This window comes from Homalodisca vitripennis, chromosome 1 (genome assembly GCF_021130785.1).
Source record: "Homalodisca vitripennis isolate AUS2020 chromosome 1, UT_GWSS_2.1, whole genome shotgun sequence".
Lineage (NCBI taxonomy): Eukaryota > Metazoa > Arthropoda > Insecta > Hemiptera > Cicadellidae > Homalodisca > Homalodisca vitripennis.
In genome coordinates, this window is record NC_060207.1 from 181,915,485 (window position 1) to 181,942,513 (window position 27,029).

At 32.1% G+C, this 27,029-nt stretch overlaps 1 protein-coding gene across 1 annotated transcript in view; it reads right to left on the reverse strand.

Annotated features, from left to right (window-relative positions):
* Positions 1-2,130: 2,130 nt before the first annotated feature.
* Positions 2,131-27,029, reverse strand: part of LOC124354158 (insulin-degrading enzyme) — a gene marked incomplete at its 5' end in the record, with an annotated part of 46,046 nt that continues 21,147 nt past the window's right edge. The window contains 11 exon segments of the mRNA XM_046804420.1: positions 2,131-2,410; positions 3,514-3,627; positions 4,749-4,958; positions 8,447-8,581; positions 11,543-11,700; positions 19,951-20,062; positions 22,737-22,828; positions 23,881-24,001; positions 24,276-24,386; positions 25,226-25,370; positions 26,404-26,513. Of these exon segments, the coding sequence (XP_046660376.1) occupies positions 2,306-2,410; positions 3,514-3,627; positions 4,749-4,958; positions 8,447-8,581; positions 11,543-11,700; positions 19,951-20,062; positions 22,737-22,828; positions 23,881-24,001; positions 24,276-24,386; positions 25,226-25,370; positions 26,404-26,513 (1,413 nt within the window).

Below are 27,029 nucleotides of genomic sequence, written 5' to 3' on the forward strand. Positions count from 1 at the left end.
TAAGTCTGGTGAAGGTTGTACATTGATATCTCAATCCATTTGGAATACTATATCCAGGCGTATCATGACTTAATTTACACCCTGTGAAATTAATTAATATTTTTAATTGTTTGTAACAATGTAATTATGATGATGCATCAACTTATAGTTGATTTGTGGCATCTGTATACAAGTGTTATGTGCAAATAAATCATTTGAATTTGATAAACATAAATGTAATGAGATGGCTTTGTTGCAGGATGGTAGAAAGTACTTCAGAAATTACTATTGATTCCTTTCTGTGTAATAACTGACAGTTTTTTTTGCTAATTTGCTGCTGTACGGATATTGTTAGGCCTATTTGTAATTTTATAGATATATTCCAACTATTTACTGTTTAAATTGATTTGCTATTATTTATTCATGTGTTTGCACAGTTTCAGTAAATTTATTGTTGTTAGTTATTATTGTTTTTTTTTAATTTGCATAATGGTAGAACCATTAAAAACAATGATTTAACTCCAAGTTCACATATTCTATGTCTATTTTTGTACATTAAAATGCATCAATTTGCAGATGAAAATTGCTCACTTATAAATAGCTAAAATATGTATTTGACATAAAAAAACTGTATTTCCATAGGCACAATAATAAAATATCATGGTTATGTCAATAATGTTTGACTTGAAGTTTGATTATCTACGTCTACATCCATAGTTTTTGTTACGCTGTATATATATATATGAATATAAATAGATTTATAAATAAATATTTTTTACCATGAGTAAAAGATGGTTTCAATTCTTTTTCAATAGTTTTAAGTTATACAAATATATACCCATAATATTTTACAAATAGTAGGCATATGTTTTGGAAGGCCATTTATCATATAAAACAAGAAAGATGTTTATAATTTGTAGTTCTTATTATATAAAATGGTGTGGTACTATTGGGTTGCTTATTGTGTGGTTAGAGGTCTCCAAGGGTTAAAGAGCCAATTTGCAAGACCTGTATGCACAAATTTCTCCAACATGGTATTGGGCCTTCAATTTTATGCAGTTAGCGATTAACATAAAATGCTGGAGTGAAAACTTTGGTGTAAGGCATTGAATATTTCTCTCCATTTTGTATGTGTTGATATGACACGAAATCTAACAAAAATTGTTGCATAACAAGTATGATTCACAATATTTAGTTTTTTTAACCCTATGCACTCGAAGGCAGAATTGTAAATTTGTCCTTGGAGCTTGTATGGTCAGCTCTACTGGCCGCCGCCATTTTGTTGGTAAGAGGGATTAATTTGTGCCGTAATATTATCTCAGCTCAGACATTATGTCCAACTGTACTGGCCAAAATATAATATGTCAATAGCTCGTAAGGCCAGCACCATTGGCCACTAAACAGCAGTGTTATTTTCTAATATTCTCTTTGTTTAATAATGAATAGTGAGTGTTGAAACCTATCAAGCAGCTTTTTTTAAAAGTAATTTTTAAGTAAACCAGTAAATTTTAAATTAGCCTATAATTTTTCTCTAAACATTAACTGTGCAAATAAGATGAATGAAGCGTAGTAGGCCTATACACTGAAGTGATAAAAACCTAGAAAATGTTAATAGAAGACGTGTGCTAACTATTCTTAACTACACAAAGGTATGTATTTTTAAAAGTTTTATTCCGTAAAAAAATTTAAAAACTGAGAAAAATGAAGTATAACATGTCTGAGTATAACAATTACTGTAAAGGCCTTCTTTATAAAATTGTATTTACATTTTCTTAACAATATACCTATAAGAGTTAATTTCCCAAATGTAAGTTTATCTTTATATTAGAAAGATTCATTAAAAATAAATTTTTCATTACTTTTCATTTCTTCTTTAAACATTTATTAAATTACTATGCAAATAACGCGGAGGAATTGAAAAATAATTCCGATCTGTAGAGCCAAACAAATATGGTCACTGAGCTGTCAATAAAAGAAACAGGGTCGTCTATACTGGCCATACGAGTTGTAAGGACAAACTACGGCAAAACTAACGCGAGCTGTCTGCAACATTGGTGTGGCTAGTGCTGCTGGCCTTTCGAGCACAAAGAGTTAATAGTTCCTTCAACAGCTCTTATTTAAGTATAGGATTATTAAAAAAATAAAACTGTGTATCAGTAACAGTCATAATTACCTATAAAAACAAAACAAATGCAAATACAGATCTCATTACTTTATAAATAAAACCCGTACTATTTTGTGAACATTACAACAATAAAAACATTGTAAATAAAAAACGTGTGTTTGCAATAAGTTCTTTAAGTAACTGACACTTCATTGAGGGACATCATAACTTGGACTTGGTGATAGAACCGATGTTGATGAAAGGCTGAACAAGTGGAAACAGGCTCTGGCTGCTCTTAAACCTGGTGACATCCTCTATCTTCACAGCCTGGACACAAACATACTCAATAACTTTATATCCATACAGAACACAAAAAATGTATAAATATATAAATAATAGAGACAAAATGTATTCAATTCTAATTATAGAGTTGAAGAATTAGGGTTATTTTTCTTAACTTAATTTTTTGTTTTAAGTGTAATTGCTTCCTGGAGTAAAAGAAAATGTTTTGGAGGAGGGTTATTAATATGATTTCATAGGCTGTTGAGGCATGCAGTTGCTGTAAGATCCTATCAGTGCTGCATAATGAATGACCAAATCATCAATAATAATTAATTGAATACCCATGCAGTTGTCTTGGATTAATCAAGCTTCTTAAAATATGTGTCTTGACCATCTAGTTTACTGGCTAACGTGCAGTAAAGAAACAAAAACAAAAATGAACATTAAAACAATACAATACATTTTACTCAAGACACACCAATTAATAGTACCTGGCTGGTTTTTTTTATGTAGGTTGTTAATGTATAAATCACGATCTATAAAAGGGAACTGGGATGGTCCATTTCATCAAATTATCGATTTTAAGGTTTTAGAATTCTTGCATTCTGTGGAAAGTTCTTTCATTTGTGACCAAAATTAATTTTCATGATCATTAGTAACATAATTATTCACATTTTCATAATGACATGCTCAGTCAATTTTGCATCGCATACAATAGGTCCATACAAACCAATGAAAAATAAAACCACAACAGCCACCTGTACCATTTCCCTCAAATTGTATGAAAAAAATCAAACCCATTTTTTAAAACTTATCAAACTTCACAATTTTTGAAACGTGTTTGCATGGTGGAACTCAAACCCCATGTGAGTCCCCAAATATTGTAATCTGGAATTAAATTTCAAAATCTAATTTTGTGATATCAACGCTTGAGCTGGGGGTTTATGAAGACACATCAACTTTTAACAATGAAATAAAGTTGCTAATATTAACATGGGGAAGATAAGACCAACCCAGTTTCCTCTTATATGATATTTGCTAACTTATATTTAATTTATTTTAGTATGACACAAAATTACAAGTGATAGATGGGAGTTTTGTTAAGACTAATACACACACGACTTGGTTAACATTACATATTCTCGTACCTTAGGCTGATCATAGTCCAAAGTAGAGTTGTTGTTACCAGCACCTCCCTCTGCAGTGGAAACCACATGTACTGATAGCTTATGTCTGTGAGGCGACTCAGCACTTATCAGATCCTGCAAACAAGCAGACACTAGAGATGTTGATTCAAAGATCCAGAAACTTCGTTTAATACTGAGTAATTATTTGACACTACAACAAATTATAAAAAAGCAACTAATTGTGATTTATGTAGTGTGCATCTTCATAAAACTAGAAAGATCTTTCTGTAAGAACTGAACAGATGTATTCTGATTAAAACTAAGGAGTATGTCTGTACAATTTTTCATTCATATCCAGTATTTGTAACTTCTAAAATTTTGAGTTCACAAGTGATTTATATACTTGAGTATTCATTTTTTTAAATACACAAATCTGGTGTTGTAAATATTTTGATATGGAGTTATTTTATTTGTTAGGTGATTATCTAGACTCGTGGAAATAGTTTAAAAACACATTGGATTCTCAACCCCTCCCTTCTACAATCCACAAATCAAAACTAATTCTCAAACCTATGTTCCTATATTAAGGCCATGGGAAAAATATAAATTTATATATATAAAAACCAAATTTGGGACATTGAGTGCTTAGTGTGATATAAATGTATTTTTAGAAATTTCACAACATTCTTTATGTTATATATAAAAAGTACTGAATTCTTAAGAAAATTCTGAGGTTTCACCATTGCTCTGCCAAATCTCATGGACAAAAATGCATCATAATCAAATTTGATCTAACCTATAGAAAAATTAAGTTTCAGGCAAAATTTCAAGTCTATACCTACATTAATTCTGCCAAATTCCATACAAAATTATTGAACTCAATCTTGTCTATGTGGGTGTGAAGTTTTATGCAAAATTTAAATTCTATAGCTTAATACATTCTTAATAAACTGCAGAAAGTTGGACCTTACATGGCAGGGGTGGCCTAATTACCCATTGCTATCCTGAATTATTGCCTTTCCAAAACCCCACAGAAAGCATTTTATTTTTAAATGTACAACTTGCAACTTCTTTAGTACTTACAAAATGTATTAAGAATTTCCAACTTCTTTCCCAAGTGGAAAAAAAAGATGCTGAAGTAGACTTAAATATTGAAATTGGTCCTGTTTTTAATTATGTGCTCCATTTATATAAATCTAGCAGACTTTTTGTTTAATTTAAAATATCATAGACTCCTATATGAATCTGTTACTAACTTTGTAGAAATTGATGACATCTTCCTTGGTGAGCGTTCGCAAGTAGTCAACCTCTATGTGAGCCCGATCAAAATTGTACTGCTGTGATGTGATCTCGGCCCAGAAACGAGCTGACAAGGAGCTGAGCCGCTTGGGCTTCTCCAATCGTTGAGCTGCCAAAGCCTCCTTGTGCCTGTCAAACTCCTCCTCAGTCATTCCCTTCAGTTGGTCCTGTACATCAATATAATAAAAACAGCTGTGATATTAACTCAGCCCAGAAATGAGCTAACAAGGAGCTGAGCTTTGATGATAAAAAGTGATGCATGTGGGGAATTCTGCCGGCCTCCGAATCAAAACATAACGTTACTTTCATAGTTTATCATATATATATATATATACTAGCAGTTGCCCGCGGATTCGCACACAATTTCTTGTTGAAAAACAGTACACTATAATCATGTATTCTTTTTCTATCATATTCTAAACACTCCTGATATAATTGATAGTCATTCCTTCATGACCCTCTCGGGCAAATATGAAGGTGTGTACCATATTTCTTACCTCTATCTTTCGTGGTTTTTGCTAGGTGTTGATAAGTTATTCATTACAATCAATTTATATGGATGAATCTATATAAACTAATTAGGTTATAAAGAATCAACTTCGGTCTGTTAAAATTAGTTTTTTGTTTAGGATATTTCCAGTTTAATTGTGGAGTTTACCTTGTGCTCTGATCAAAAAATGTATCAACGAAAACCAATTTCGATCATAAAGCATCTTCTTTTGGCTCTTTTCATTTACATTTGATCTAGCCAAATTCGATTACATTATGTGCATACATTCACGGCTTTGTTCTATGAGGTGGATTTTATAACAGCGTGTAATAGTATTTTCATTGCATTAGATAGTTTATTTATCATTGGTGCAATCTAAAAAATTTAAAGTTAGGCAATAACTTCTTCTATAAAATCTGCATTACACTACTAATAAAACACTTTACAATAATAAGTTTCTAAATTTTAAATATAAACAAATGTTTCTGCCTCTTTGACGAACTTCAGCTGACATAATTAACAGCTGTTAAGTATCAGTTCACTTTGTATTATGTGTTGTAGTGCAGTCTGCCGGATCCAATGTAAAACACTCCAAAATTAACAACTATTACAAATGAAAAATGAATTAAAAAAACATTTTCCAGTGGACCAAATTGTGAATCTAAACCATTCTTGAATTCTATTGAAAATACACAAAAAATTTCATCAAAATCGGTCCAGTCGTTTAGGATGAGTTCAGTCATATACATACGAACACAAGAAATATATATTATATATAGATATAAATATACATATGTATATAATCATATAACCAATTGGAACGTGTGTGATTGAGCAATTGTTCACAGACCAAACTGAGATGATCGGTCAGCCAACATTAAACGTCTGATGAATCATTATTAGTATGAGGGGAACTTAACGCGACATAGGGGTGGAACTAACCAAGATAAATTCCTCTTTACTAATGGAAGTAACCTTGGATTAACAGGCCATCAGCTTGAGCTGAAGAACACATCGTTGATCACACATACTGTAGGAACCATGTGCTATCCATGGACTTGCATGAAACTATAAACATTTCGCCAATATCATCACATAAATTGTTGATACTTATTCACATTTTCATGGATCACATTGCGTTATATTGTTTATTTGGGATTAAAAAACTCCTGATTCAAGGAGCTGTCAAAACATTTCTTGATTCCGTAAACACAGAAAAAGTTGTATTTGAGATTTTCCGGTCCTACAGGGAGATTCCTAGCTTATTTCTGAGTTTTTTCATGATGTGTGAAATTTCCGGCTTATTCCAAGTAAGGTGGCCACTCTTTGGTTACTTAGTGTTATTTAATTTTTGAATAATGCTAATAACATGATATGTTGTTCTTTAAATTTACATTTCTTATCAAACATGTACCATAAAAATCCATTTTTTCCATTTTTTTACATACAATTTTTATTTTCAACTTGAATATGCATGTACAATAATGCAACAAATATTATTGCAAACAATTTATTTTTTTAAATGAAATTCTCCATTTCTTTGTAAAAAAATAAATAAATGATATTCACTATGAGATATGTATAAAACACGTATTGCTGATCGCACTTCACAACTCGCGGGATTTTCAATTACGTCACACATTTTAAACTGCTATTGTAAAACAATAAGGAGCAACAATAACCTCTTGCTAGCACTGCTGGATAGCCACTGAACTGAGAAACGCCCTGACATCAAAATGGCCCCTAGTGAAACAGTGTGAAATGTAATCTATTTTCTGGATAGCCCTTGCACGTGCGCGTGTGTGTGTGTACTAGAAGTTACCCATAGCTTAATTTCCTACTGAAAAAGAAGGATGTCATAGCCACAACCTAAAATGACAAACTCTCATAGATAACTGACTGTCACTGAAGATATTCTTTTCTCCTGATCATTTCAGAATAATTGAATTTAAAGTGTAAAGAGCAGTTTTTTGGGACCCTGAAATCGGAGAATTTGACATTTTTCAGTACAAAAAGAAGAACTGGAATTTCTCTGCCAGATTCAATAATATTTAGGGATTTAAAACTTGAACTGCAACTATCATAAAAATAAATACGAGGCATGTTTAAGTAAGTTCGGTTTTGAAATTCCACCGCTGTAACACTGTGATTGGTGTCCTGCCCTTGCACTATGTCTACCTTCATCTGTTAGCAAGCCACAGATACAATAATGGCAAAATTCTAGTGTTTTTATAACTGTTAATGCATATTCCAAACCCTCGTCAATTGACAATTCCATTACTGTTAAGTAAATACTGTTATTTGTTTTCTTAGCGACAAATGAGTGAAAGCACTTTAAATTTATTGTCAGAATTGTCAGACAAAACTAGATAATACCAAAAAACCTATATTGCCAATCATTTTTGTCACAATCAGAATCATCATTACAACAGTCATTTTCTTCATTCATAAAAGTCACATTAAAAGTGTTTGATGCACCATTCTATACAATCGCTAATTGCACAGACGTTTTTTTTTCTTAATCATCACTTGCAATCCATAAATTAATATCATCTCTACCGACAACATAAATTGGCGAAAACATTATATTGAAAAATTAGAAAGGAAGCTGCCTTAAAAGTTTTACAAAATATTGTTAGTTTTCAAGTGATGATGAGAAATTAATAAAGTGATCTAAATAGAGAAAGAATATTATTCAGAAAATTATTTTCTAAATAACTAATAATAATAATATTTAATTCATTAAATAAATTACTCCCCAACCATTTCAAAATATTTTATGTATGACATTGATTATTTTGGGATAAGAATAGCTACATCTAGCTTTATTTAATTTTAATATGAATAAAATTATAACATTTTCCTGTACCATTAGAATTTAATGTTTTATATATACCAAGTGATCAAAATTACAGCGGGTTCGCAAGGCATCCTTTCACATAACAGTCATGGCACTAGTCAAAGGGCTAACATAGAATAATGCAGGCTGTGGAAACAATACAAATTGATTGATGTCTAACTATTTAAAATGTTATAGTGATTGATTTGTAGCAAGTTACAGATTTTTGCTGAAACATAGAATGTTATAATATGCCATGTAAATATTTATAAAAAATTACAAAATAATTATATTTCACAAAAGCTTCGTATTGAGTTGTCACTTACCTCCATTTGCAACAGAAATTGCTCAATTCTGCCATCAACATATGCCGGGTGTCTGTCTGACTGCACAATGATACGTAGACCCTGAGCACCATTGGCTCTTCGAATACCACTAAACACAATATAACCTAACTGTTCCTGAAACATAAAAAGTTACAGTTTAACATAACTTGAAGTTTTGGTACTAATAAAAAACTGATCAACAATATTCAATAGGATTTATCCACTCGTATATTAGAACAATAAAAATACATAGCATGTGATGTGCAGTCATTAGTTTCATTCGAAATTTAGTGCTTAAACACTAGAAATACATACAAATCAGAAAGTGTGAAACTCTTTTTTGGCGTTTTTTTCCAGAACCAATTTGCATTGAATAAACACACAACTTAGTTTTTCATGAAATTCCAATTTCAAATCTCTTTATTCATACATTCTAAAGTTATAAATAGAATAGTGTCAAACTGCATATGATTTATTGCAATCAAATTAAGACTATAGTAACTTATTAATAAACTAAAATAAATAAGTATTTTGCAAAATAATGCATGCTTAAGTCAATTAATCGTAAAACTTGTCAATTGAGTAAAGTACTTCTTTTCATTCTTTATCCTGTAAGGTAAATTCTTTAAAATGTTGCCCCAATACAGCTTGTTTTTTATGGTGTGACACTCAAGAATTTGAACTTGTGGTGATGAATTTGTTTTTCTTTCTGGTATTACAGGGGTGTATTGGAAAACTAGCATTAATGTTCAAAGAGGAGAGTTTTATAAATGAAATTGTTTCACATATAATGTCCATAAAATGTTAAAATTCCTAGTTATTTTAAGTGTTCTTGTGCAGATTGATCTAGTTGTAGTTTTTTAATAATCCTGATCACCCTCTTCTGCTGGTTTAGCATATGGTCTAGATTTTGTTTATTTGCTGACTCATAAAAACAAATAGTATATAATACATGAGAATGTATACAAGCATAATCTTTTAAAGCAGTTTGCCCACAGTAGAATGACATTATATTCAAGATAAATATTCAAGAGTTTAAATTTACTAAAATCTTACATACATGTTCATTCCATGTCATCAGTTGGTCTATATTAAGGCCAGTACTACTTTTTATTCCAATTTGTTTTCCTTCAACTAGTACTTATGGGTCAATTTATTAATTATTTTCCATAGTCCTGAAAGAAATAAAATTTGGTTTCCATATATTTAGTGTTAAATAATAAGTGTTTAAGTAGTTAATAATGTTTGCTATTTTCCTGAGGTACTCTTTAATTGCTTCTGGGTTGGATTATACTTTAAATATCCTGTTATTTTTTTAGTCTTGTGTTGAATCTATACAAATTGGTATATATTCTCTAGATATGATTTAAATCATTCTAGCCTTTGGTTTGAGAGATCTGGTAATTTTACCTTATCAACTAGTATTAAATGATTGATTTGTAAAGAGCCTTAGTCAAGTCCATCAAACTTCCCACTGTGATGGTTCCTTTATCAACAGAGTAAATAATACTCTAGCAGTTTTAACTGATTTACCAGCACAAAACTCATGTTGGCTACCATCATTATAATTTTGCTTTACTAAAAATGCCATTATTTAGTGGAGCAGTAGATTGTCATAAATTTTAGTGAAAGTAGGTAACAATGATATAGGATGATAACTTGACGGATCTATTCTATAATTATTTTTATGGATTGGTATTATTTTGGAATATTTTAGTTCTTTGTGAAAATATCCAGAGATAAATGAAGAAATTATAAGAAGTGTCAGTACTCTGCTGAGTTGATTGTTCGCTAGTTTTATTATTGTTATTGAGTATCCATCATATCCACTCAAGTACTTGTTTGGAAATGAGTTTATAACTTTTTCTAAATCTTAAAACACAACAGGTGAGAGGTAAAAGCAAGGCTGCATTAATATTTCGTTTTAGTTGTTAATTATACTAGAACTGTTTGTGTTGAGGGGTGGTATGTAATTATTATTACTCTTTATTACATTTATAATTTTAACTTATTTAATTTTTAATTGATAAATAAATGTCCACCGAGATAAATTTTTTTACAGGTCATATTTTTAGCTTTATATACTATAATCAATTGTCAGACACATTATCATTATTATATCAGTGTCAATCAGCCAACAAGAGAATAAGCGATACCATACTCAGCAAAATCTTTAGTTATTATCTAGTTAATGTTATTTTAACTTTTATTTAAATGTGTTAGTTTGAAGAGTGTCAAGCTAAAAAATTATCATTTGGTTTTTTTTTTACTTTTTTGATACCTTACTATTTTGTGTGCAGCTGACAGCAGATTTTTGTCTTAGAGGAAATTAACTTGTCAGTTATAAAAAAAATCATACATGTAAACAAAATTTACCACCAGCTTTTGGGCTATTAAATAATCATGAAACATATTTTTGTCTCAATACAGTTGTCTTGAAACCAATTCTTGCAGAATATGAAATTATTGTGCTACAAATATAAAAAGGAAAACCAAGTTCATACTCGTGGAGTGATTATGTGTTTCTTGTTAGAATTAAACAAATCCAGAAACATTTGTTTGATGGCTTATAAATTGTATATTTTTAGAAAAATTTAGATAACTGCAACTGTGTAAAGTGGTCATTGGCATACTCAACTTTTCAACACTTAGAAGTGCAAGAATTGTCAAAATCATTTCATTTTATGTCAAATGTGGCAATTTTGTTTTACAAAACTAGTTTAGAACTAAATATGTTTGTATTAAAATAATAATGAAATAAAAATCTTTACCTTCAATTAAAACAATGTTGATTGAAATATTTTACAAACAACATGTTATTACAAAACAAATTTTTCTTAACTAATTTAAAAAAATCATGATATTTTCCTTTATTAAGTTTATGTTATTCTTTGTTCGCTCTCCAGTAGAGATACAAACATTTAGATTGCCTTATAGAGAAATCCATAGTTTTAAAAAATTCAAAACAAGATAGTGTACTTCCAATAGCAAAATACTTACAGAGAGACTTGATTTTGTTAACACAAGGAGAAGACTTGTAATTTAATTGCCTCAAGGACATAACTTAAACATAAAATACTAATGTACAGAACTAACCTGAGTGCGTAGTATGTTGAAACAAGGTTCTGTTATGATTTGTACAAACAGTTCTAGCACCATATTAGACTGCGTGGATTGCAAACTGCACTGGTAGTAATTCTCTGTGCAGGAACTGCGGTGCAATTTGTTGTGAAGCTCGTAAATGTAGTCAGAGCCTAAAACACAATATTATTTCAATTGATTAAAAAAATTTGTTTATGGACCTTATTTCTAAATATTTATTTCATCCTAGATGCCACTAAATCTATGTCGAGTTCTGATGACTATTGTTTTTATAAGTGCACAAGGTGTCTTCTCCAGACAAAATTTCCATGGACACCTGATACTCAGCAAACTGTGTTATGAATTTAGTTTTTGTGACATGCATCCCGTTTGTTCCTGATGGTCATAAATCAATATCTTTACATATTACCGAATATTCACAGCAGTTTGGTTAATTGTAATATACACAATAAACTAAAATGAGACAATATGAATATTTTCACAAGCCGCAATTAGAGTGATTCCAATGGTAAGAACATATCTATATGCAGCCCTTTTAAGGGTTAAATACAAGACGAGCAGAGTATTAATTGTGCTTACTTCCTTCATTTCCAGTTCATTCGTATTATTAACTGTCTGGACTTTGGATTACTTATAGTGTCAATTAATCCATAACAAGATTGCATTGTTTTATTTGTAAATCTTAACAACTTTTCTAAATTAAATTTCTGAAAACTTCACTCTTTTTAATGTAAATAAAACTTGTCATGCATACATTTCAATACATATAAAAGATATAACTTGAATTGTCCTAAATTTTTTTAATTAAATTTGATTAAAACCGAATAATAAACTTAATTTATTTGTAAACTGATTATTATAACATATTATAAGGAGAACTAGAGTCACATACAATATTTTTTAAACAATAAAGCGTATACAAGTGATAAAGATTATATTAAAAATAATATTTCTTTGTTTGAAGTTTGTTCTGACAATGGAAGGGTTGTGAAGGAAACAGGAATTTTCCGGCTATTTGCCATTGTTCAGTGATACAAAAAATCAGTACCACCTACGACTGTTGGTCTGTGAATGCAGACCTATTGTGACCTGTATTCTGTAGTTCAGTTTTAATAATTAGTGTTGTGTTTTGATCTTTATTAAGTGCATGTATAGAGTTAGTGAAGTGTATGAAATCCGACAGTCACAAACTTGACTCCTGGAATCCAGAGTCCCCTTCTATAAAAAAGTTAGCATTTTAAGAAACTGAATTCCACTCTTTAAATTGATGTTATGCAAGTTGTATTATATTGAATTGTCAATGTTCTATATTTAAACTAATTCTACGTTATGTCATAATAGCCTATTACTTAAAATAGCGATCAATTTATTGTTACAGACAAAATTTCAACTCAGATCCATAAACATTTAAATTATTTTCCCCCTTTATGTATTGAAGCCACAACATTAGTCAAGAAACCAACGGCTGCAGTCAGGTTAGACAACTAACTTGAACCCGTGCTCATTATGAGATTGATTATTTTACTCTATAAAACTTTGAAGTTGGTAATAAACTATTTTTAAAATATGTTTGAGAATGATATTATTATAGATGTTGATCATCTTTAAATTTCAAAACCAAATTAAGTATTTCAGTAATACAACGTTGACATTTTTATCTATTAGAAAACTAAACACACATCTCTATTTCAGGTATTGATAATGAGGATTTTGTCAGCTGTCTGTATATTATAATTTTGCTGGAAATTTTCAAACTATGTATTAGCTTAAAAATGAGTAAGTTGAATATTTTATTTATTCAGACTCATTTTTAGTTTCACAAAGTGACACACGCCAAGAGTAATTACTTGATAAATAATCATGGTTTTTTTTTATTTACTTCACTAACTATCCATAGCTTTAGATGTATGTATGTAAGATGTATTTGTTCTAGATAGTAAAACCGTAAATACTATTAACCCTTAAAGCGTTGCATAAGGATTTATCCGTACCATCGGAATAATGCTAAACACAGCATATAGGAATAACCATATTGTCGTATTTTAGTTCTTGTGTATATTATAACTTACAAAAATGCTGCGAATGTGTAGGAATGCGTAAATGTATTGATTTATGACCATCGGGTAGCAAATTGTACTGTGTGTTGTGTTAAAAATCAATAAAAAACAATGCTACTCTTTTATCGATGTTTCATCTTATGATGTGAGATGTGGCATGTGGATATAACTGTCATGTACAGCGTGCCCACATAAACGGTGCATGTAAGTGTAACATGTAAAACGTGTATGTTGGTAAAAACATAATGTTTTATCTCTGAATGCATGTTAACTGAACCAAGGCTAAATTTTCTTTAGCGCTCTAAGGGGTATTAACTTTTTATTTTTCGAACTCTTCCGTTCTGTAAAAGTAAAGAAATCAGTGTAGTAGGTAGGTAATCAAATCACATAACATTACAACCTTAATATCAGGCATATACGAGGGCTGTCCAGAAAGTAACAGACGTTTTAATATGGTGTGTCAACGGCTACGACTAGCTCTGCCATATTGGAGTTAGAGTGTTTCTACACTCAGTATGCAACCAGCCATGTTAGACAGACATTTTAATATGGTGTGTCAATGGCTACGACTAGCTCTGCCATATTGGAGTTAGAGTGTTTCTACACTCAGTATGCAACCAGCCATGTTAGACAGACATTTTAATATGGTGTGTCAATGGCTACGACTAGCTCTGCCATATTGAAGTTAGAGTGTTTTTCTAACACTCAGTATGCAACCAGCCATGTTAGACAGACATTTTAATATGGTGTGTCAACGGCTAGGACTAGCTCTGCCATATTGAAGTTAGAGTGTTTCTACACTCAGTATGCAAACCAGCCATGTTAGACAGACGTTTTTAATATGGTGTGTCAATGGCTAGGGGACTAGCTCTTGCCATATTGGAGTTAGAGTGTTTCTACACTCAGTATGCAACCAGCCATGTTAGACAGACATTTTAATATGGTGTGTCAACGGCTAGGACTAGCTCTGCCATATTGAAGTTAGAGTGTTTCTACACTCAGTATGCAACCAGCCATGTTAGACAAACATTTTAATATGTGTGTCAACGGCTAGGACTAGCTCTGCCATATTGAAGTTAGAGTGTTTCTACACTCAGTATGCAAAACCAGCCATGTTAGACAAGACATTTTAATATGGTGTGTCAATGGCTAGGACTAGCTCTGCCATATTGGAGTTAGAGTGTTTCTACACTCAGTATGCAAACCAGCCATGTTAGACAGACATTTTAATATGGTGTGTCAATGCAGTGGCGTAACTAGTTTGATTGCGCCCCAATGCAAGTCTTCCTGGATACTGCTTTCGCTACATACGGCATTGTACAATCTCTATCCAATTAGAGAAAGATATATGATATACTAGGTTATTTAGGTTATCATCCTGTCAAAAAATGACGGTATTTCTAATTTTTTAATGTTTTATAATCAATGGATTATTAAAACTTATGATGTTATGACTTTTTACTGTTTGTATTTCTTGGTCATATTAGTTTCAAACTTAGTAAAATTTAAATCAATCATTCAATCACCTGGTAATTGGTAAACGTAAACACTAATGTTAAATTTGGCAAAACACCTGGTAAATGTTAACACCATATGATGAATCTTTTGTTTACATTTACATGTTTTTGATTGTCAAAGATTATTATGTACAAACATTTCAATTAGGGCTAACTACAAGACTAGGATCACATTACATACTTTCAATTAATTATTGTACTTTTTAGGACGATAAAATAAGACTACTTCTTTTTACTTTTTACATTTATTTTACATTTATTCAGTGACATATAAATGATGTAAGAAGCTCCAACATTATCTTAATGTTAATTTTATGCTAAACATGAAACATAGACATTTTAATTGAGGGTTTAATTCCTACTTACTCCCACTCCCTGACAAAGCCCCTACGGCTCTTTGTTTCTAGGAACCGTCTAGCTAACCTTTTTACATCTAAAGACCGAGCTCTCTCATGTTCAATACTAATTACACTAAGGTCACACACAGTCTAGTATTGGACATAGAATTTCTTAAGTAGTTCTTAATTATTTTTTAGTTTGGAAAAAGACCTTTCACTACTTGCCACAGTCACGGGTAATGTAAGAAACATTAATGAATGCAGTAACATACGTTTGGCACACTTGATGAAATAAACTTATTTTCAATCAATAGATAATCAGCCAGCTGGCTGATTTTGCTTATTTTATTACTTCTGATGTCGTCTTTGACTATATTTCTAAAGCAAATGACTTCGTTAACTAAAGCATGAGTCACATCAGATTCATATTTTTTTACAAAAGTCAGAGGCTGACTGTACGAGTTTATCGTCAGAAAAACCGTAACAAATTATCTGGGTTTAAAAAACTGAACGTGTCAGTTATACATAACATAGATTTAAACCTTTCGTTTAACTGTGAAATTAAAATATCAACAGCTCTCATAAATACCCTAACATTAAAGCAATGCACAGGATCACTAAAACTCATAGTCACTAGAAAGTTCGTCAAAAAAAAGTCTTTATTTTTCTTTTACGTTTGGAGGTCATTGACGAATCAATATTCCACTTAGCAGCTAACCTCCTGGCTTGATCTAGGACATCGTCGAATTCTCCTCTCGCAGTTGGCTCACAGTATTTAAACACTTCTGAAGGAGATTCTTTGCATCGTCTAGATTAACGTCGGACCTCTGTAGGGTTTTCGACGTGATCTGGATTCTTTCTAAAATTCGACTTTGAAACACTAACATCAAAACAAACTCAAAAGAAGACATTTCCTTTATAAGACCAGTTGCTTCTGCGACTTCATTGTTCTTGCTTGAAGTCAAAATTATTTTCGATAGACACTTCAGCACAGCGACAAAATTTTACATTGATTGATAGTAAAGCGTCGTACCTTGACGACCACCTAGTAGGACAGAGTTTTTTTCAAGGTTAACTTGATAACACAGGAGTCGGTCAACTCTTTTAAACATTGCCATCTTGGTAGGCTTTGGCCGAAAAATACATAAATACTGTTTATTGTAATCATAGAATGATGAAATCTCTGAAATCGATTTCACACTGTCGTTTAAAACTAAATTTAAATTGTGACTAGCACAATGGACATACTCAGCGTTAGGAGACTTTGATTTTATTCTGGTCTGCAGTCCTGTGTAAATTCCATTCATGACAGAAGCGCCATCATATCCTTGACCTCGGCACTTATCAAAAGATATTTTCTTTTTCTTCTATAAATTTTAACTACAAGATCCTCTAGTCCTTCGGCTGACTGGTCTAGTACTTGCACAAAGCCTAAAAAGGATTACATTATCTCAAGCTGATTTAGGTCTGGTTTGTATAAAACATATCTTAAGATTATTGATAACTGATCAATTTTCGAAATGTCTTGTGTAGTATCTAAAATGAGAGAAAAAAATGGAGACTGTTGAACATCAGTCAATATTTCACTCAAAATCTTGATGAGATGTCAAATGAATAAGCTCGTTTTGAATTGAAGGGCTTAAGTATTTTACCCTACTAGCTTCGTTTTCCAGGTGATTCTTTAAAATAGGGTCGTATCTAGAAAGGAGATCAATAAAATTCAGAAAATTTCCTGACTCACTCTTAACATTTTTTTATGCTCTCAGATCGATGACCTCTAAGAGCTAGATTACAGGTTGACATTGTTATGATAACATCCAAAATTCTCTTTATTACTTCAACCAGTTTATCTTCTTTGTCATAGAAAAGAGTTTTGATATCTCTATTATTTTTTCTTATTCCATATGCGATACATGCATTAATATGGCACTTACCTCAATTCGTAGTCTTTAATTTTTGTTGACAGATTTCTCCAATCATTAATTTTCCCAGTAGACCATGCATTGTTAAAGTTTTTATCAAGTCTGTTTAGCAAACAGCCAACATGGTTCACAATACACGCCATTTAAAGACGGAGAGTAACAAAGCCAAAAGCGCTCAATTTTTTGACCAGTTTTTCGTTTCGGAAAAATAATAATCTTTCGAAAAGGATCTATTTGTTTTAATGTCTTTAGGGAATGGCCCTTGAGGTCTACACGGTTCGGAGTTTCAAAATCCGAGATTTTCAATTCATCATTGTTAATATCTTCTGAGAAAAGAGCTATGTCTGTACTCTCTACTCCACCATCATTGCAGATTATACCAAAGACATCAGTATTTTCTTGTACTGAAATACTTCCGCCAGTTGCTGATGTAGAAGGAGCAGTATATGTAATATTTAAATCAGCAGACTTACTCACATTTTGGTGGGACTTCTGAAGTTTGGTTATCGGGCAAGAACATTCAATTCGACGATATCTTCTGACGTGGATATTTTACCCCCAAGCCCACATTCATTCTCACCAACACCAATTCGTCACCTGATTGACTTTGAGAGGTAATCAGCAAAATCCCGTTTTTTAAAAAACGTGTCAATCTTTGGTAGTTTCCTCACTTTTTCTTCTTCTTGTTTTTTCCTTTTTCGGAACTCGGCACCACTAGGTCTTTTGTTTCCGTCCATTTCGTTCAATCACAAACAATCATAACGAAATCCATTAAAAACGCACAAATTTATACGGTAAAAACGGTCCACTGATTTAAATTGTATAACAAATACACAGACAAAAATTGTTTTGTAATAAAACTCACACTACTGAACCGCACAATCGTACTAACAAAGGACCGACTGACAGGACAGGGTGACTAGTCTGTGAGTGCGCAGCGGCCACCCCTCCCCCGCCGAGACTTGGACTCGCCCAGGCACCCGGCACCACGAGAGGGGAGGGGCGGCGGCCTACTACATGCCGCATGACCTTGAGATTGCGCAGCAGTTACAGAGTAAAAACTGAGTTGTGGGGACAGCGCGCGGCTCAGTAGTGTCCCAACATTCACTGACTGAACGTATCAGTCCGGCATTAGTAACATCGCAGATAACCTAGACTTGAGTGGACTAGTTATCATATTTCATTTCAAATATACTCATCATGGAGAATATTTTTAAATAGTGTATTAATAGTTCATACTATTGTACTGTTAGAATAACGAATACAACTCGGTGGTCAAATGTTTTGTTACCCACAAATTTAGCTTCAATTAAAAAAAAAAAACACTTTTGCGCCCTTCTAGGGCCTGCGCCCCCCTGAAGGCCTGCGCCCCAATGCACCGCATTGGTTGCATTTGGCGTTAGTTACACCACCGTGTCAATGGCTAGGACTAGCTCTGCCCATATTGAAGTTAGAGTGTTTCTACACTCAGTATGCAACCAGCCATGTTAGACAGGACATTTTAATATGGTGTGTCAACGGCTAGGACTAGCTCTGCCATATTGGAGTTAGAGTGTTTCTACACTCAGTATGCAACTAGCCATGTTAGACAGACATTTTTAGAAGGCTACATCAAAAGTGGAAACCAAGTCATCAATCGCATTGTATCTTGTGACGAGACCTGGGTAAAGCACGTCAACTGTGAGAGCCTAGTGGATAGTTGCTCAATATGTTGTGTCCATGATAGCTTACAATCTATGTACACCCCTAAAAACATAAAACAATTAACAAAATCAAAATCAGTTGTAACAGGCCTAAGCTACACTGAACATATGGTTTAGTCATTATTTAAAAGAGATCTATTTGCTGCTGAAAACCAGGCTGAAGCTAATTCTAAAATATTATTATTAGCTAATTGTAAATGATCAGTTTTAACAATAGAAAATAAATTATTATACAATAGCTTACATACAATAACATAATTGCTAATTATTCTGATATGAAGTAGGTACAGTTGTAGCTAGCAATAAGTTATTCGTTTAAAATAATTTATTGATAATGGATGATGTGAAACATATGTTACAAAAAAGTATAATACTATTGATATGTACAGTATCTTCTTCCTTGGGTGTAAAAAATGTCCTAAGACATTGAAAGGCTTAAAAATGCGGTAATAGACTGTCATTAAAAGTATGGTAGTTATTAAGTGATACCTGACAAGCGGCATGAAGTGCAGACTGGAAAAACTATCACACTCGAACTAACAAAGATGAAACGATGAGTAATGAAGGTTAGTTCGGGTGTGATGTGTTGTTTGTGATCTTGGCTCCTGCGCAGTGACGTCTCTTGATTTATTCTTTCCAGTCTAGATTTCACGCCACTCATCAGGCATGCTGCTGCATTTTTTAGTCTTTTAATGTCTCAGGACATTTTTTACACCAAAGGGATAGGATGGATTTTAATCCTCGGAACGTAGTGTTATACTTTGTTGTAGCATAAAACAATGGCAAATCTTACTATCCTTTAGTAATATGTGCCAATTCTACCATCAAACAGTTACAATATTCTATGAAATATGTTTTCACTCACCATCCGCCAGCTGTATCTCGCGGTTGCGCAGCAGCTGACGGGGCAGTAATTGTCATAAGGACACACTGTCGTTGAGTTGATCCTCCACGGATTGCACCAGAGACAAGGCTGTCTGTCACATGATATATGTTACATTAGATCAAAGTAGCAACAAAGAGAGCACTAGATAATTCTGAATTAACCAACTATGTATGCACTTAATTAAAATATATAATATTACCTAACCTTCAAATTTTGTGTATGCACATGAAGTTTGTGAAGTTGAACTACTTTGACAAAATAACTAGTAGGTACCTCTGCCATTTAACAGATATTAGTAAATTACAAAACTACTGGATCTAGAATTTGTTGCTAACATACTTCTTGATAGCTCTCAATATTGAAGAGGAAAATAAAGAGGTGGCCACTAAAGTATATTTTTCAAATTCCTGAAATATTATCAATGAGAGTTCTAAAGTCATTTTGAAACACACTACCTATACCACTCAAAAAACATAAATGTGTGAAAGAATCAAGAAATTATTAATTGTTATTGTCCCTTCTTACAAGAGACATGAATTAACCCTTTGCTTTCCCATGACTGAAATGTCAGATGTATGATAAGTTGTGTTTACTTGCTATATAAATGATCCAGATTCACCTAATAATACAACCTGATACTCACAATCTTGTCAATTGTAAAATATTACGAGACAGTAAACATTGATACTCTATGGATTGTTGTCACTCAGTTGAGGTTACTTTTTACGTTATAATTTGTATCTTTTAATAGTTTATTCTTTTAGACATTTTACTATGTATTTTTTGCTGTGTAATTTATACAGCAAAGTTTGTGTTGAATAAATATTTTGTGATTTCATAACTTAGTTATTGGACAGAATAAGCCCTACATAAAGAGCATGAATGTTATTTTTCCACTATGCATACTGTCTTACATTGTTATTCTTTAGCGTACTTGTTTAATTAATGTGAGAAGAATGCTGATTATAATGGAAAGTAACAATGTTCATGATTTTATATGTTTTTCTATGATAGAGAAAATATGTGAGTGTATTACTAATATTTCATCTTTTGAGGAATGTTTCACCAATTAAAAAAATCCTGTAACTCTTTGGATTTTGAAGGTCATTTCTTGAAATCTTCTGTGGATGTAGATAATTAGAACATGATTTCAAAAAACAATAACATATATAAAACAATGTTATAAACAAATGTAACAAAATAATTTTTTGATCAGCTTTTATATTTATGTAGAATTTTAAAACAAATACAACATAAAACAAAATAAAAAAGATATTTACAAAATTGAGATATTTACTAAAGGCCATGGAGTGTTTTTTTTTAATACATTTCAATAGAGATGTCAGAGTTTTTAGCAGTGACAAAAATCTCACTCTGGAATACTAAGGGTCTTTGTAATTTGCCTATTAGAAGTTGTAAAACTGAAACAACTAAATTAATTTAAATTTGAGAATTAATTTTAATATGAATCAATTGGTATAAATGCAACTGTATAGTAATTACAACAGGACCATCTAAAATACAATTCTTGTATTGGTAATCACTTCATTATTGATACATTAACATTTGTTTAATGATCTCAGGATACAACAGTAGAGATGCTTTACTACTCAAATTTACTACTCAAAGTTTGAATGTGGTGATAGAATAAAATAATAAACAAAATACTGGCAAAGTTTGATTTACGACAAGTTTGCAAAATAGTGAAAAATAACAAGGAACAAAGTATAAAAAAATGTGACAATCAATATCATATATTGTTGTTTGTTACCGAAACACATCTCAACATGGTATAATTGCTGTATCTTGACTTGCTAGGATGATCAAAACTTAAACCTCACAATTAATTTGTTAAATGATGCAATAAACAGTCGTGATGAACAAAATATTACCTAATTAAAACTTAACAAACGTAAATGACTATAATAAAAAATAAAATTGTTGTTTGTTACCAAAACACATCTCAACATGGTATGAATAATTGCTGTATCTTGACTTGCTAGGATGATCAAAACTTAAACCTCACTATTAATTTGTTAAATGATGTAATTAACAGTCGTGATGAACAAAATATTACCTCATTAAAACTTAACAAATGACTATAATAAAAAATAAAAATAGAATGAAATGAGGCATGGACTTAATCAGTACAATAAAAAGGATGTTAATCAACAAAGTACAAAAAATCGTATTATACAAAAAAAAAAAACACACACACACAAACATCTAGATGAGGAACAAAATTCATATAAAAAGAATTTAATTTGGTGAGTTACAGACAAAAAAATAAAAACATAAATTGATCCAGCATAAAGTATTATAAAACACAGATGAAAGTCTGACTGAGGCACAAACAACATTCACAGAGACTTAAATTTACTTTTCAAAACAATTGCTAAGTAACATATGGTTTTAGAATTTTCCCAATTTCACAAAAGAATTACTGGCTTACTCATGTTTTTATTCCTAATGCATGAAATCAAAATTTCTCAAGTTACCCAATTTTTCCAGTCAAGTTACCACACTGAAAAAAATGAAAATTCTTCACTGAAGAATCCAAATATAAAATCCAAATTGGATTAAATCAAGTCAATTCTGAAACTTAACAAAGACAGCCTAGGTATTATGGGGAAATGAACAATCTACAGAAGTTTGAAATCATTAAAAGCTGCATATAAATATAGTAAAATATTTACCAGCATTATAAGTTTAAGAATTTGTTTAGTTTATTAAACTTATATTTTAGTGTTAATGATTATGATTACCTTGGTGTCAACATTGCCATGTACTAAAGACTCTATGAACATCTTGCTCAATATCTGAGGGATGAATGCTTCCATTCTCTCCAGGGTCAGATCTAAGAGAAAGAAAAACTTATCAATACTAAGATGAGATATAAAATTTAAAATGCAACTTAAAATTCATACAATTTTACTGATAATGTCTAAGTGCATAAAATTTTCTTGAAGAATGATGTTTTGTGGGTAACATCTCAATATGGAAAATGGCATTTTAATTGATTATGCTGTTACCTTTAATTGAAATGTATGGAAATATAAACATGGGTCCAGAATGTACATTTTTTATTGGAAAATAACTATTTTTGCAAACAAATATTGAAGATTCAATATCTCCCTTATTTATAGGTTCATACATATTTGAACTATAAATAAAAGTTGTATTAAACTACAAAGCCATTACAAGAGTCAGTAGTTACCAACTCCACTTGAATATAAAAACATAGTGCCAAACTTGGCATGAAATTGGGCTTGGACCTAACAGGGCTTTCATAATCTCATGTCAATGTCCATCTGTCTGTACAATAACTCTTGATAGGAATGCCTTAGAGACTTGAACTGGTATAATTATATAGGTTCTTCTTCATCGATAGAACAAACAACCCTACTGATATTGGAATAATATAGTCCAAGGACTGTCCGTCTCATACCTGTCTGTCTGCCTATCAGTGAGATAACTCTCAAGATCCCAAAGATTTGAAACTTAGAAAATAGGTTTCTCTTGGTTCAAGGAAACATCCTATTGATTTTGGGATCCATAAAGTAAAAGAGCAGTCCCTGTCTGAGTAATAATTATTCCATAATGTTCTTTTGGGTCCTCTGATAAGCCTGGTAGGGTTGTAATTGGGTTATTGGGTCTCAACTGTTTACCTGCAGCAGCATTCAGCAACTCCTCCTTTGTCCAAGCCTGCTCGGACAATATCACTGCTAGGAAGTACACTGCATGCTGGTAGGGTTGTAATTGGGTTATTGGGTCTCAACTGTTTACCTGCAGCAGCATTCAGCAACTCCTCCTTGGTCCAAGCCTGCTCGGACAATATCACTGCTAGGAAGTACACTGCATGCTGGTAGGGTTGTACTGTAATTGGGTTATTGGGTCTCAACTGTTTACCTGCAGCAGCATTCAGCAACTCCTCCTTGGTCCAAGCCTGCTCGGACAATATCACTGCTAGGAAGTACACTGCATGCTGATAGGGTTGCTCAGCCTCAAAGTTCTTCAGCCCTCGGATATACTGAAATATTCAATGCCATAAGATCATTTTTCTATCCCATTTGTTTCAAAGCTAATTAGAATGAAGAAAACAGGATTTTTCCGGACAATTGCCATTAAAAATCAGTAACACACCTAATTAGAATAAGAGAGCAACCACATATAGTGGATACAAAGTCCATTCACCAGAATTCTGCACTGAGAACTGATGGTGAATTAGCATTTTTCCATCAATTAACATAAACAAATAAAATAATACTAAGTCAAATAGGACTTCTTAAGAGTATTTTACTTACATTTTCCTTTAAAATTTCGAATCTCTTCGGGTCAATTTTGAAGTTTGTTAACTTCTCGATGATTTTTTGGAGCAGCACATGTTGCTTGTTGTTGTACCCTCCAATACCAAGCTGAAAAATTAAAATTTTACTTCAAAAATTTAACAAATAAGTTTTGTGGGCATCTATTTATTGGTTAGTATTAAGGGATTGAAATTTGTTGCGAAATTGTATATATCAAATAAAAAATACTTTTAAATTATAATAACAAATTTAGACTTGAACAGAAGAATACTTATATGTTATGGAAATACTATTTTATATGGCTTAGTAAAATGAAATAGTTAAATAAAAAAAGTTAAAACTTAAAATTGAATTTTAAAATATTTGATAGAAATTAATGGTTAAACTAGCTTTTAAATTACTAATTAAAACTAAAATACAAAATTGCTCTTATAATACTATATGTTGGGGGTCAAAACAACTTCTTTCCGATATGAATATGTGCCTGAAGATGCACCTCCTGAGGGCTACAACTCCCCTAAATTGAACAAAAAATTAGTATTTTTGTCACCGCATCCTAATTCATGCACTTACTACTACAATATTTTGGTGTTCCAGATTATTCAAGAAAGAATTTGGAAGTTTTTTTTTATTTTGAAGAGGGAAATTTAAGTTGTAGAACAGAAAATTCAGATTTCTTTGCCAAAATTCATACAGAGGGAAGATAATGTGTAGAATAAAATTCATCTCTTGAAAACAATGTACTACAACATACTGCTTTTAACTCAACCTCAAGAATAATTTGAAAAAGTTCATTTTCCTTTGACATGGAGCTGCCAGATGGTTAATGGTGCAGGCAGGTACGAGACTTCAAATCAGCAGTGAAAGTGTGTATGAATAATACAAGTATAATTAAAACATAATCCATGGACTTAATCAAGAATAAAACGTTTGAGACACAAACTTACCACCATGCCATACTTTGTATTAGTCAGCTCCCATTTCATCCCCGCCAGTTCAGCAGCGTATGCATACTCATTGAGTGCATCCTTGAACAGCAGGACGAACATGTAGGTCATGTTACAGCAATGAGGATCCAAGTAAGCCAATGGACTGTAACGTAACATGACCGTAAAGAACAACAGTACTAGACAAAAATAAATATGGAGAAAGTAGAAACAGTGATTACTTACATACCTCTTAATCTTAAGAAATTCTTTTTGCTTTAGCTTAGTAACTTTTCAAACTGTAACCGAAACACTTTGAACAAAGTAAAAATACTTTACCTCTAATGCATTTTCCAAGTTCATAATTAAAAAATTATCATTGACTGCTACTACAAACTTAGTGTTAAAGCAATATCACATTTTAAATGTTAAGATAAAATAATGAAAATAAAACAAAATATTGATGAAATAAAATGATCAATAAATGCATACAATAAAGCCACATCCATGACATTACTAATAGTAGAGTATTTCCATCTGAATACAAAAAAGTTATGTAATAGTAAAACTACTGTACATCTTGGGAAAGCAAGTTACATCTATAGATAACGTTAGATTTGTTAAGACTATATCAAAATCTTTCTCCCAAAATCGTGATGGCAAAATGGTATTTTCAGTAAACATGAAAACAACTGAGGGTGGATACTGAGGTCACCTGACAATCAAAACACAATAAGACATGTACAAGGGAGATCTGTTACTGCTACAATAATATTGGTCCTCATAATATTATCATGGTCATTACCTTGAGAAATCCAAATAAAAATGCAAAAACAAAAATATATGTTAATATGCCAAATTGTATTTTAATCATTACTGCATATACTGTTAGATAATAAAACTATCTAAAATATATCAGACTAAACAAAAATTAATACACTATAATTTGTACATAGACATGGACATGTTGTGAAGACATGGAGAAGTGTCGAGTTGATGAACAAGTTGTTGAAGATGATATCACCTTCATTATTTTAATATTAATTATAAACATTTCTATATATTAAAAAAAACACTCTTAGGAGGAAAATTATTTTAAACTTAAATTATGTATTAAACAAAAATATGTATATTATTGAAAATGTCTAAATACTTGCTACTTCACAAACTAGTATAATTCAGCTGAAATGTATATGTACCTGACAAACTCAAAACTAAGATTGGCCTTTGGCAGGAGAAACTCATCGTCTTGCTTGTACCACACTCGGATAACAGGACTCTCCTTTATAACCACGGGGTACTGACTGGGCTGCAACAGAAATTATTCCTGCATGAGGTGGTCCTGTTGTTAACAAAACCCCAAAATCTAGGCTAGTGACCTGATTGTGCACTATGTGAAGGCGGTTGCCCTCAGTGCCTTGCAACAATGGTGCCACGTCGGGCATGACCATCCTCCACTGGTCTGTCCGGAATTGTACCACATACATACTTTTGTGTGGACTGGGAGCCTCCAATGCTACGGTGTGTAAGTGTAAGTGACCCGTGTCTAAGTGATGCATGGCGCAGGAGTAGTGCAATTAAAACGAATTCATTGGGGGTTGGGCACCCTCAAGCGTAAATAGCCTTACCTAACCATGACCTGTTACTTCTCTGGTACTCGTGGGACCTTTTTGGAGTCTGTTAACAAAAATAATCAAAACCCAACAGACTTTGATCTGGAACACATACAGCAGGCAATTGCATCTGGCAGCTTGGCTTTGGAAATCACTGCCTGTTCATCACGCTCAACTACCTTTAACGAAGACTCAGAAGATGGTGGTGTTGA